The 13,219-nt window shown below is 43.0% G+C and overlaps 1 protein-coding gene across 2 annotated transcripts; it reads right to left on the reverse strand.

The window, feature by feature from the left end:
* Window positions 1–486: 486 nt before the first annotated feature.
* Window positions 487–5,422, reverse strand: LOC133924113 (potassium transporter 1-like). Of its 2 annotated transcripts, none has more exons than XM_062369500.1 (10): window positions 5,259–5,422; window positions 3,684–3,909; window positions 3,369–3,591; window positions 3,021–3,269; window positions 2,875–2,925; window positions 2,536–2,796; window positions 2,395–2,447; window positions 2,139–2,253; window positions 1,786–2,040; window positions 487–1,691 (listed from the first exon to the last, which is right to left on the reverse strand). In XM_062369500.1, exons 2-10 carry the CDS (start codon window positions 3,804–3,806, stop codon window positions 694–696), a joined length of 2,328 nt encoding a protein of 775 aa, XP_062225484.1. In that variant the 5' UTR covers window positions 3,807–3,909; window positions 5,259–5,422; the 3' UTR covers window positions 487–693. The 2 variants fall into 2 exon arrangements, with proteins under 2 accessions (XP_062225484.1, XP_062225485.1); XM_062369501.1 differs by having other exon boundaries at window positions 3,684–3,915.
* Between the last annotated feature and the right edge of the window lie 7,797 nt (window positions 5,423–13,219).

Raw genomic sequence — 13,219 nt, forward strand, 5'->3', positions numbered from 1 at the left:
CGTTGTGTCTCCTAGGCCGCACTTCGCTGGAGCTGCATCAGCCGTTTCGGCATCGTGCGTGACATAGACGCGGGTATTACGAGGGATTCAAAATCGCCTCTCCGTAATTTTCGCTTCTCCAGATGTTCTTCTGCCTGACCAAACGCTCTCCTAGAATGACCATGGAATTGAGTCCCCGTATGTGCTCCTTGACGACCTCCTTTCTGCTCGGCAGCCACCAATCCACCAGTGGTAAATCCGTGGTTGGAATTAGGCGTTGCAAGCCGGGCGTAGAAGCCGAAACCACACCTCTCGGATATGGGAAAGAAGGATACAACCTTGAAGTGCTGGTAAGTCAGATTTTATTATCAGTGTTAATTTACTCCTCTGTTAGCTGTGCAATAGGCAGTGAATAGGGTAACCGCATCTGTTTAATTCCCCTTAATACATGGACAAAGCCATGAACTTTGCCTGTGACTGGGGGCATCTTGAAGAACATGAGAGAAATACAGCACCACTCAAAACTTTTTACTTCCGGTATTACCTTGCATTTGATAAATTCTGATAACACCACACTATACAGAGAATGAAACGAAGCCTTCCAGCCAAAAGAAAAGCCCACTCACACATGCCTCTTTATTAAATAAACAAGTGGCACTTTGCCCTTTCAAATTAACACTCCAATTAGGCACACCTCATACTTTGATAAAAATCCTATATTTCATATGTGATCCCAACTTTGAGCAGCTGATCTTTCGGAATGGACAATGCGTTATGCCCTTCATTCAAGTTCTTCCTCAAGAATGTGTAGATATAGTTGACAACTATCTTCTTCAAGATTGATGACTTGGGCCCTGCTGACACATTGGCCTCTCCCATCAGATACACCACCCCTCGCTCCACCTCTCTGTCAATCAACTGCTTCTCCTCCTCGACTGAATGATTTGCACGGAAAGTGATCCTCCCCGAGTGGCTGCTCACCCGGGGATGGATCGCCTCCTCACTGTGCACGACGGTGGACCGCCTCGGCCTTGTCTGCGCTTCAGGAACTTCGGTGCTCGGGCTGCTCTCGTCGTTCTCAGCTTCGTATTGCGCGAATGCGCTTTCCTCCTGGATGAACATCTTGAGCCTATCCGCAAGGAACCCCGCAAACTCCTTGGACTCCTCCAGCCTGTCGCTGTAGCCATACCGCGCCACGCACCGGAACATCCGCTGCTCCCTCGGGCCGACCTGCCGGAAGAGGAACCTCTCCGCAGGCACCACGTGCGGGATCGGCAGGTGCTTGATGGACATGAACACGAAGATGGAGTGCACAGATGGTATCTTCTTGATCAGCCGAGGGAACACCGGGGGTATACCCTGGATGAGCTCCGTGTACAGGAGTCCCACTCCAGGGATCCGCCGCACGTCGTTCTTCTCTAGAAGAGTTGTCATTTCATTGGTAGGCACAACATGGTCGAGCTCGTACCAGTATCTTTTGACATGGACATAGTGCCATGTTGCCATCAGGGTCATCAGGACCACCGCGAAGCAGAACGGAAGGTATCCGCCCTCGATGAACTTTGACAGTATGGAGGAGAGGTAGATCAACTCGGTGAAACCAAACACGACGTAGAACAGAAGGATGAACACGATGTGCTTCTTCCATATGAGGAGCATCACAAGAGTCATCAGATGGGTGGTGACACTGAAAGTGGTCACAACACAGATCCCTGTGTATTACCAAGATCATATCAGATTAATGTTTTTTTATTTTTTATTTTTGGTGTTCAATTCAAAGCCTCAAGCATATAGCTGTTTGCTTACCATAAGCATTGCCAATGCTAGTGGTCGTTCTGAAGGCGATTGTGACTATGATGCTTGCCAATCCCATCATGAAGTTCACTTCAGGAATGTATACCTGCCCCTCGTACTTCTTTGAGGTGTGGATCACTCGAACCCTGGGCAGGCAACCGAGCGACAGTGCCTTGGAGAGGATGGCAAATGCACCAGAGAGCATAGCTTGGCTTGCAATAATAGCAGCACAAATTGCAACGATGAAGGTTGGCCAGAACAATGGTGCTGCACGGGCAAAGGGAGTCAGCTTTACTTGTAATATACTGCTATGTCTATGAACTAAGTTATGTCAAAACAACACCGGCAGTTCTAGTCGTTTATACCTGGGATGGATCTATAGAAGGTGTCTCCAACGTTCTCTGGAAATTTCCTCAGGTAAGCGGCCTGCCCGATGTAACATAGTGCCACCGACGGGAACAAGATACCGGTAAAGCTGATCTGCAAGAGAAAATATGGAAACCAATGTAAGATGCTTGTGTTCTAAGACCTTGGGGACAAATCTCTACGATTGAAAACTAGATGCATAGTTGAGAGTGATAAAACAGTGAAGCAAAAGCAAATATGCATTTTGGGCATTACCTGAACAGCCCTGACGTTGAAATGTCCTAGGTCAGCAAACATACCTTCTGTGCCTGTTGCATATGACAGTAAATTCAGATTACAGCCTTATATGCCATGGAATCACTTTCAGGTGCTTTTGTTTTGTCAGAAAAAGGTTACCTGTGACACACAAGATAACACCACCAAGTGAAACCCATCCGTCCTTCCCGTTCCTTTTGAAGTAATGTACTATGTACATCGGATTGAAGGCCCGTAAGACACCGATGTCGTGAACAACGAGGTTGTACAGTCCGATACCAGCAATCAGAAGGAACCACACCGAGATAACAGGAGCAAAGGTGTACCCGACCTTGTCGGTCCCAAAGCGTTGGACTGAGAAGAGCATGAACAGAATTGCCACAGAGATCCAGACTACTTGCGCTGTAGCAAAAACAACAGGAATGTTAGATGTGATTACACAGGGTAACAATTGATCATGCCGGCTCTTCTTTTACGTACTCTGAGTCAAGCTTGGCGCTTTTTCTCTGATCCCACTCACTGCAGAGAGCACTGGAGAACATCCATCGAACAAGAACGCGTTAGTATTCTGCAAGATGGTTACGATATGATCATACTTCTAACTCTGCATCTTCTGTTACCATTACCTGATATGGCCGGTGTCAAGGTCCCATCGCCCATCACCATGGCTGTGCCAAGGATTGTGAGGGTGAATAGTGCAATCTTGGCAGCCTTGCTAGACTCAATCTTCTGCTTCACCCACTGTGCCCTCCTCAGCTGCGAGCTTGGTGCTTCTATGCTGTAATTTGATACCATGGCGTCCTCTGCCTGCTGGTTCGGGATCAGTCTTATCTTCGCGTACCGTGATATCAGCGAATAAAGCGCAAACGTGCCACCTGTAACAGTAGAGGGTTGTTGATTAGTACCAACTAAACACCAGGAATGCACCAAGTCCTTCAACTTATCATGACCAAATTTCAGAGGTATGTGCTTACCATCTCCATTGTCGTTCGCATACAGCACGATGAAGACGTACTTGAGCATCGGTATGATGATGAGGGTGTAGATGATGAGCGACAAGACGCCCAGCAAGTCGTCATTGTTCTTGATGCCGCTAGGGAAGGTGCTGGAGTAGACATAGAGCGGCGACGTCCCGATGTCACCGTAGATGATGCCGACGCTCTGGAAAGCAAGATGCAGCGTCCGGGACCAGCTCACCTGTGTCACCCAGAATGTAAACTACAGTCAGAATTCCATTGCCGATAGAACATGTCTGGGACATGATCACCAGGTTGAAAGAGGGGGCATACCTCGGAGCCATGGTGCTTGGCGCCAGAGACCTTCTCTGCGTCGCCGAAGAGCGAATCGTGGCGTTTCAGACTGAGACGGTTGGTCGACTCTGTGCCCCCAGGTTTCTCGACCTCGAGCGACATTTCTGATCTCTTTTGCTGCTGCTTTTCTGTGCTGCTCCGAACCACTTGGAGGCCTTCTTAAGATGTTGGGGAGTGTCGAACTCTATTCTGCGCCAGTTGCTACCTGCATCTTCCAATTCCCAAGACTTCAGATGATGTTGTGAAAATCAAGCATCACTTTTCTTTTTTTTACGTTTACAAGAAGAGATTGGCTTAACCGAGATAGAAGCTTTAAAGAGGAACAAGAAAAATGCGAGGTTTCTTTGGTGCTAGGCAATGGTTGGATGGAGTAATTATAACACAGAGCCTCTAAAATTCGTTTATAATCCAACCACATGTGAGACGACCTACGTACCTATAGCACCTCTCTTACATTTTCGTTCTCATTTCATATAAAATAGTTAACTTAGAGATGCTATATTTGGAACAAAGGTTTATAAAGCCAACTCGAACCTATTTAAACTGTCAAGATGGTACTAAACTTAGACTGAAACCAAAAATACTAATATGCTAGTATATTACCAAAATTTAAAGAGGTCAAGATCCATTGGGTAACTGTGCCGGCGCCTAGTAAATCAGCAGCATAATTGTAATCGACTGGCTACAATAATGCATATTTTAGTCAAAAACTTTGTTATGCACAGCAGTTTTCCTATTCCAAGCATGCAAACTGCTTATGTTTTGCATTGAAGCCAAATTACTACTCCCTAGTGAACCTAGTATAATGGAGTGGCCAAATTGGACTCGACTTACTTCATTCTTCAAAAGTAATCCAAGTAATTTCTACAAATTGTTCCCATACAAATACTTCATAGACATAAACTTTTTATAAAAAATTGGAGAAGAGACTAATTCCAATAGTATAATCGCATATACTTGACCCACAAACCTAAAGATATACCAACCCCACTCGGTGTAATAAACTCACAAAAAAATTTAGACAGGAGTCACATGCTGCAATGGTACTTTTCAATAGTTTTCCCAAAGATCCCCTTGGGTCGTGCACACCTCCCTCACTCGGTTCCAACTTCCAACGATCAATATGATAACAAAATCTCAATTGTTTAAGGGCTAGTCAGACCGTAAATAAATCTCATTGGGTGCACCCTTGACATCCCAAGCCCCAGCCTTCCACACTTGCTGACACACCGGATGGAGATTCACGAAACCAGCTTTTTTTTTTACCAGTGACTGGTAAAGAGTTCCACACAGAGAGGAAAGAAAGAATCCTGTCGCATACACAATCTCTCCAGGAATAATTTTTTTTGTTAGTGTGTGATGAGAGCTTCAGAGATTGGGGAAAGAGAAAGAACACTCCTGTACATGCCATCTTCAAGGGAAAAACGATGCAAGCAAAACAAGGCTTATGCACGCCATTTCTGAAGGAAAAAAGGTTTTGGATCTTTGGAAGAAGAAAATGGTGAAGCAACACAAATGACAGGAAAAAAAGGGTTAAAGAAGGTGACTGGCTACCTGGCTAGAGATTGCTAGCTGAGGCAGAAGACTTAGCCCGGCGGCGACGACGAGGCTCAGCCTGCTACCGGCGGCTGGCCCTGGCCGGCGAGCTGTTTTGGCAGGGCGAGAGTAACAGAGACAGAGAGAAGGGAAGAGATGTCCCCTTGCACTGGAGGGAGAAGGTCTCTTTAAATAGAAGCGGGATGCAAAGTGCCAAAACGAGTAGAAAGGCACGCACGGCTGGGCAGCGGGGAAGCGAGAGGCTTCCTCCAGATTCCCGTGGAAAACTATGAAGGAACGTGAATAATTCAGCGGGGTGTATTATTGGGTGCAGTGGCGGTTTACAGAAAAAGAGAGTTGCAGAGATCAGAGGGTGCTTCCTAGTCTTCGGCTGCCAAAGACTTCGTTTCATCCGTTGCAATAATTGATGCAGAAAAAAAAAATTACTAGTCCTACGACTTCCATTTCTTTTGCAGCAGCAAATTTATTTATCTCTCCACTCTTTCTGTTTTCGCGCACTTGTGTGCCGTCAAACTTGCTTAAATTTAAATGTCAAGTAGCAAATATGATGTTTAAAACTGTCCAGAACGGCTGCATGATCTTCATGGTTTTCAAACACAGCAAGTCTGTGTTTGGATCAGTGGGATTACATCAGAAATTTCTGAGATTTAATTCAAATTTTCATGATCTGGATGTAAATCCCCCTATCCGAACAGGTTTAAAATTGATAAACCATCTGCAGCCAGCTCTTCCAGCTAGGTTTACATTGTTTCGTTGGGAAGATGTCAGAATTTGTTTTCTTTTTTTGTGTGTCAAAATGTTTTTATGTCATATTCAGCACTGCACAGTTGTGGGCTATTCCTACATAGTACAGGCTTACTGTCGTTCTCTGATTTCAAATGGACAAAATAAACCTTCTACAGAGTAAAGCCTTACTGTTGTTGTCTTATGTATTTGTAAGATTATATATGAACCTATAAAATTTACTAGGCCGTCATCATCTAGGGGAGGAACAACTGGTTCATGGATAAATACAGTCACCATGGCATTTGGCAACGGACAGCTTTTTTTAGAGTTTTAGTGACGACTCAATGCACACTGCAATGGACCATCAAAATGTTTTACAGAACAGCTGCCTGGTTTGCCATTTCTATATTTTTCGTTATCTCCCCAAGGAAACACTTCATGACTCTCAAGTTGATGACAAAGCCAACACATCTGTATAATTCAGGAGAAGGTTGAAGGGTTTCTTTTAACTGACTAAGAAGGGTACCGCCAACTGCTGGCTAGTTTAGCTACTAAGTCATTCTCAATGCTACGGATGGAGTCGGAAAAATTTTTACTCGGAGAGTCATATGGTAAGAACTAAACAATAAAGGAGGATCCAATTCGTTTGCTGTTTTGTGCGGAAAATTAGTCTTTGCGTTCTACTGTCTCAAAATTTATCTAAACATAATTAACTGGCAATATCTTCCCAGTCTTGTTGGTAGTTTCTAGATAAAAAATGTCCAAATTTTTTTTGCAGTACGGTGAATTCAATATCGGCACGCAATGGTAATAACATTTGAGAAGTTGAATTTATCAATGGAGGTACATTTTTATTAACATAGTTTATCAATCTTTTGAGTGATTACCCACAATGTTGTACATGTCGCAGTAGGTGAGAATCTTCATACGTCTCTTGACATCTAAAAGGCTAGACCTAATTTACACTCATTACTATAGAACTGAGTTTATATGCTGATCCATCATTGTTGGTTTCTTATGCGCCGGTAGTGATGGGGCATTACTACCAGTTCATTAGCCGCGCGAGAAAATCAGTCATCGTGGCTTATGAGCCGGCAGTGATGATGGATTGAGTCGACAGTGATGCACCAACCCTCATCACTGCTGACTTAATCTACTGATGGCAATGATATCTCTACATCACTATCGGCGGAATATATGAGTTGACAGTGATATCCTCTACTTTCCCACCTCCTTTTACCTCAAACTAACAGAGCTATTTTAGAACTCTCTCCCTAACAAAATTTCCTATGGTAATAACAACTTCATCTTTCCTCCCGCATTGATTCCCCCACCACTCAAGCTCAATTTTGGTCAAGAAAGAGGTCTAGATTAGCTCTCTCTAGCTATCCAAACAAAATCCATTCTTTTCTCTCCATGTGCTCATTTTCTTTTTCTTCATTTTTTAGGGCAAGTGAACTCTGAATTTTCCCCAACAGTAAGCAAGTTTGTAGGAGTCTCTTGAGGTCAAGTAAGTTTAAATTCCCAAGGTTAATTCTATAGTTAGCATTTTAACTCAAAATGTTACCTAAAAACCCAAAGTTGATCTTATCCCTATAGAAACCTAGGCAAATCTTCAAAGTTGATTCTAATGAACTATAGGAATTTTATTTAGAAATCTACAATATAGAAACTTTAGGTGTGAGCATATTTATTTTTTATTTTTAATGAATTAGAAAAATTAGCCATGATATTTAGATATGTAGCAAGATCCAATTGTATTTTTTATACTTTATTTAATTAGCAATCTCCAATATAGAAACTTTAAGTATGAGCGTATTTATTTTTCATTTTTCCTTAATGAGTTCTAGATAAGGGTTAAATTTTTAGGGATAGCACCAACAAATACTCAACGAAAACGGATGTGAAAGCATACAAAATGTGGCTCCTCCAACCTCGGCCAATTACCAGTATGAGATGGTGAGGTAATTTATTTGTTGGTATCGCAAAATCTTCTACATATTTTAAATTTGGATTTACAATAATCATATAATTGTAGATGGATAGAAGATAGATGTACAATGCGAGCCGTGTGAGCGCAGAGTACAAGAACAGCGTGTAGGGTTTCCTGGTAGCAGCCGCGACGCACAAGTCAAATACACAGTCTCAATATATGTGTTGTCCATACGTTGATTGCGTGAACAAGAATCAGTTCTCCACCATCCAACAGATATATTCCCACTTGATGCCAAGGGGCTTTATGCCTGGCTATACCCGTTGAACCAAGCACGGTGAAGCTGAGATCGTACAGGAAGGGTAATACATTTGAAGAGAAAACAAAGACATGTGCACCGATATGCCGGTCGACGAATACATCGATATGCCACTTGCTAGAGATACTTTGGCCGATGATGATTTAGAGGAGATGTTAGCCGACACCGACGTCGATGATCTGGAGTAGATGTTGTGCAATGGGGAGGGGAACTTCACCAATAGAAGAGAGTTTCAAAAGTTACAGCGTATGGAAGAGGACTTTAAAACACCATTGTTCCCGGGCTGTAAAAAGGGGCACACAAAGTTGTGTGCCGTACTTTCACTGCTGCAATTGAAGGCAAGCAATGGGTGGTCTGATACAAGCTTCACAGTGTTGTTACTGTTCTTTTGAAATTGCTTCGAAAGAAAATGTGCTACCAGAAAACACATACCAGGATAAGTAGGTTGTGTGCCCATTGGGGTTGGAAGTACAAAAAATACATGCACGTCCAAATGATTGCATGTTGTATCGCGGAGAGCATGCAGGCTTGCAAGCGTGTCTCGTTTGTGGTGCAGCATGGTACAAGCGTGACAGTGATGATATCGATGGTGAATGAAAGAAGAACAGGCGTCTCGTGAAGGTGATGTGGTATTTTCCTATAGTCCCCCGTTTGGAGCGTTTATTCATGAACGAAAGGCATGCCGAACTGATGCGATGCCACGCCGATGAGCGCAAGGATGATGGAATGCTAAGACACCCCACTGATTCTACACAATGGAGAAATATCGATAAGAAATATAAGAAGCCATTTACAGAAGATATGAGGAATATAAGATTTAGGTTGAGTACGGATATGATGAATTCATTCGACAACATAAGCAGTAGTCATAGCACTTGGCCTATGACTCTATATATCTACAACCTTCCTCCTTAGTTGTGTATGAAGCGAAACTATATTATGATGCAAGTGCTGATATCAGGGCCGAGGCAACGTAGCAACGATATCGATGTCTATTGAAACCATGAATGGAAGATCTTGTAATACTGTGAAACAATAGTGTGCAGGTATGAGATGCATACAAACGAGAGAACTTCACCCTACGTACAATACTGTTTGTAACAATCCAAGATTGGCCAGCCCTTGGCAACCTATTGTGCCAGACTGTCAAAGGCTACTGTGCATGCGTGCATTGCTTGGATGAAACAAAGAGCTTGTGGCTGAAGAACAGCCAAAAAATGGTGCACCTAGGTCATCGTAAATTTCTTTGTAAGGATCACCCGTACTGTAGCAATAGGAGAGCTTTTGATGGGACAATTGAGACTCGATCACCTCCTAAGCATCGCACTAGGAGACATATATATGCGATGGTAAAGGAACTTAGGGTTATCCTTGGAAAGGGGCGCGGGAGTACGCCGGTTCTAAAATCTAATCTTAGAGCTCCTATGTTCAAAAAGAAATTTATCTTTTATGACTTAGCATATTGGCCGAATTTGGTGGTTCGACACGTAATCAATGTCATGCACATTGAGAAGAACGTGTGTGATAGATTGATAGGTACGTTACTAGACATACCTAGCAAAACAAAGGATACACTCCAAGCACGAAAGGACCTAAAATATTTGAAACTCAAACATGATCTACATCCCGAAGAGATGGAAGAAGGCGACAAATATCTTGAGCCTGCTAGCTACAATCTGAGTAAGGCGGAGAAAATTGTAATGTGCAAGTGCTTACATGAAACCAAAGTTCCATCCGGTTACTCTGCCAACATAAAGAGACTAGTAAACATGAAAAACTTGAATTAACTAGCATGAGGACTCATGATTGTCATGTGATGATGACACATATACTTCCAATTGCAATTAGAGATATTCTGTCGCTGAAGGCCCAAAACCCAATCATATAGTTGTGTTCATTCTTCAATGCGATATCATAGAAGGCCATTGATCCAACCAAGCTAGAAAAGCTGCAGGAAGACGTGGTCGAGACTCTATCCCAACTTGAGCTGTTGGCAAGGACAGGCCATAAGGTTAAGTAAAATATATGCGGTAAGCAACCTAGACATATATGTGTGAGCACTTATACTTAACCAAACATGGCATTCTACTCTGCAATAACCAACTAAACAGAAATGAAACTGCAACATAAAAGTAACATAAGTACTTGAACAATTAAGTAAACTGAACCAACTCATCTATCACCATAATGACCGAACCATCAACCACATATCCAAACCATAAACCACATACGAGAACTCTACGACCGGGTGCAAATGAAACAATAGTATGCTCATGACCGAGAGCGTAGTAGTTCGAACTGTTTATACACCCTGCAGGAGGATACTCCTGGACCCACACGACACGAGGACCATACGGCTTGTGCCACCCGCTAAAGTGTACACAAGGGGGTACTCGTGACAACATTTCCCAACCAGCCCCAACCATGTTGATTGTGCATCGCTCGGCGCGGTGGTACTAGAACTACTCCCGGAGCAAACTAGTACCACTTACAAGCCCGCCCGCTTACACCGTCGATGTTCAGGCCCACAAAACCACAGCTGTGAAGGTATTCGGCTCACCTTACCATTAGATCGGCATGTGGTGAGTAAGATAAGTGCTAAAGCCAACTACCTTGATGATTGGCCTTAAACGATGCAAGCGGTCTACGGTGCCCGGGTTCCTCTCCCGAACTGCCCCCAGGACTTTTCTTTGAGGCAGACGTCACCCCTAACACCACCCACATCTTGTCTCATACTCATCACTCATCTAATCAATATCCACATGACCATATACGTGAACAAGCAGTAAACCCTAAGCTTGCGAATAACGGTTGAACCATTGCTTGTCTTCTACCAAGGACATATGCATTGCTAAGCATTTTATTCGACTCTTAGACATTTACTAGGTTACCAAGGCTACAAGGATATAGATGAATAATTCAAGGTAGGGATTATGCAATCAATATAGGTTCTACCTATAAAAACCCGACATCGACTCCCTATACATGCAAACCTATACATAAGCATAGTTTATCAATATTTAGATTTCATTCAATTTGACAAAGGTGCAATATGATAGATGCTTGCCTTGCTACTTAGGTAGCTGCCTATAGTTACCCACGCAACACTCGCCGAAATTCGGAAGATCGAAGTTGTCTTCAACCACGGTTGCCTCCCGCTCCGGCTCCTTGTTAGCTAAACAAAAACGCGTGCAATGATGAACATGAATGAATACAACAAGGCATGCCACAATGCTTAACAACATGCTAGAAGTATAAGATATGTGAATCAAAGCAATACTAAACGATCTAAATGAAAACCGAAAAATAACAGCCATCTGGAGTATCCGTATTGGTTCGAAGTATCCAGGCTTAGACCCTCCGAGTGACCCTCCGGAAGAGGTGCTTGGTTGCTACTTTTTATTTGACTGGCCTGGAAAATTCGGATGAATCCGGAATGTCCGAGTTCCGGAGTATCCGAGCCATCCTCCAGGGAAGGCTCTCGGTTAGCATTATTCTAACTTGACTCAGAACCTCTGGGCTGGTCCGGACTATCTGGTATGTGCCGGACACTCCGAGTGAGGTTCCAAACGAAGCTTTCAGCTATACGATTACATAACTACCCGGAGTCTTCGGGTTTGTCCAGATAATCCGAGTGATACAGACTTGGGTTCTTCACGATTTTTCTCTCGGGTGATTTGACTCATTTTATAAATCTGTGCTACACAAACGTGCATATGCCTTATCCAAGAGATCCTAAACCAAACTCACACCCTAAACCCTAACCAATTTTGACACAATTCAACGGACAAATTTTGCTGAACCCAGAGTATCCAGGTGAGTCCGGAGTATTCGAGTCAGCCCAGAAAAGCTGTTCTCAATGGGTTTTTGGTTGATTCGAGTTGCGATATTTTTCAAGCCTAAAGGGAACATGTTAAGGATAGTACAAGGGTACTTAAACTTGCTCATCAACTACTAACACATCTCTAGAGCTCAGATTCGACTAAAACTCCATTTTTCTCCAAAAAGCTCAAGAATGCCAAGAACTTCAAGAACTACTCGATTCTTCTACGAAAATGAAAATATATTGCATAGATGAGTAGCTTATGAGATAGAGAATGTAATGGTACCACATGCATATCTTAAATCCTCCTCTTGAGCTCGGATTTTGGGAAGAAAGGGAGAGAGAGAGAGGAAAATGGGTATTTCCAATGTATTTTTCATTATTTTCTCCCCTAATTTTCTCTCTCTTATCCAAATGATTTTTAATGAAATGCATTAGTGCTCTGAAATACCATTACACAAAATTAAGCATAATGCTTAATAAGCATAATTTTACTTAAATGTGTGATTAAGAATTTGGGACGTGACATGCGTCCCCGCACGTCCACACGCCATGAGTCGTCCATGCGGAGACACGGTCCTCATCTCGGGAGGGGTAGAGGAATACTAGATTGGTTTAACTTGATCGACTTTTCGGAGGTGACATGTGAGAACTATTATGTATATATATGTGACATAAATTACTATGTATTAATGAAGGTGTCTTTATTATTGATTTATATTACATATATCTCATTGTATGCATTTATTGAGTGGGAGAGAGATGGAGAGATCGAGGAGAGAGAGAGAGAGAGGACAGGGCCGGAGTAGAAGAGGAGGAGGCACAACACTATCGGCTGAAACAACCAACCAACAGTGATATCCAGGGAATCATTATTGGTCAAATCATTCAGCCGGCAATGATAACCCCTTTCACTACTGATCCACAGAGCCAGTAGAGATAGTTTCCGATTATTATTGTACGTTACCCACTGTCGACTCCAAAACCGACAGTGAAAGGAGTTTTAGAGCCGGTAGTGATGTACTGTTCCATAGTAGTGACTTCACACACACACACGCACACACGCCCACACACACGTGCACACACACGCGCGCACACACACACACAGATAGATAGATATATATATATATATATATATATATATATATATATATATA

The sequence above is a fragment of the Phragmites australis genome, chromosome 7 (genome assembly GCF_958298935.1).
Source record: "Phragmites australis chromosome 7, lpPhrAust1.1, whole genome shotgun sequence".
NCBI classification, from domain to species: Eukaryota; Viridiplantae; Streptophyta; class Magnoliopsida; order Poales; family Poaceae; genus Phragmites; species Phragmites australis.

Coding starts and splice junctions, on each gene's coding strand:
- LOC133924113 (XM_062369500.1), bottom strand. CDS start 3,806: ATGTCGCTCGAGGTCGAGAAACCTGGGGGCACAGAGTCGACCAACCGT. Junction 2,926..3,020: donor CTTGACACCGGCCATATCAG/GTAATGGTAACA, acceptor GATGTTCTCCAG/TGCTCTCTGCAGTGAGTGGG. Junction 2,254..2,394: donor TCAACGTCAGGGCTGTTCAG/GTAATGCCCAAA, acceptor TTTCTCTTGCAG/ATCAGCTTTACCGGTATCTT.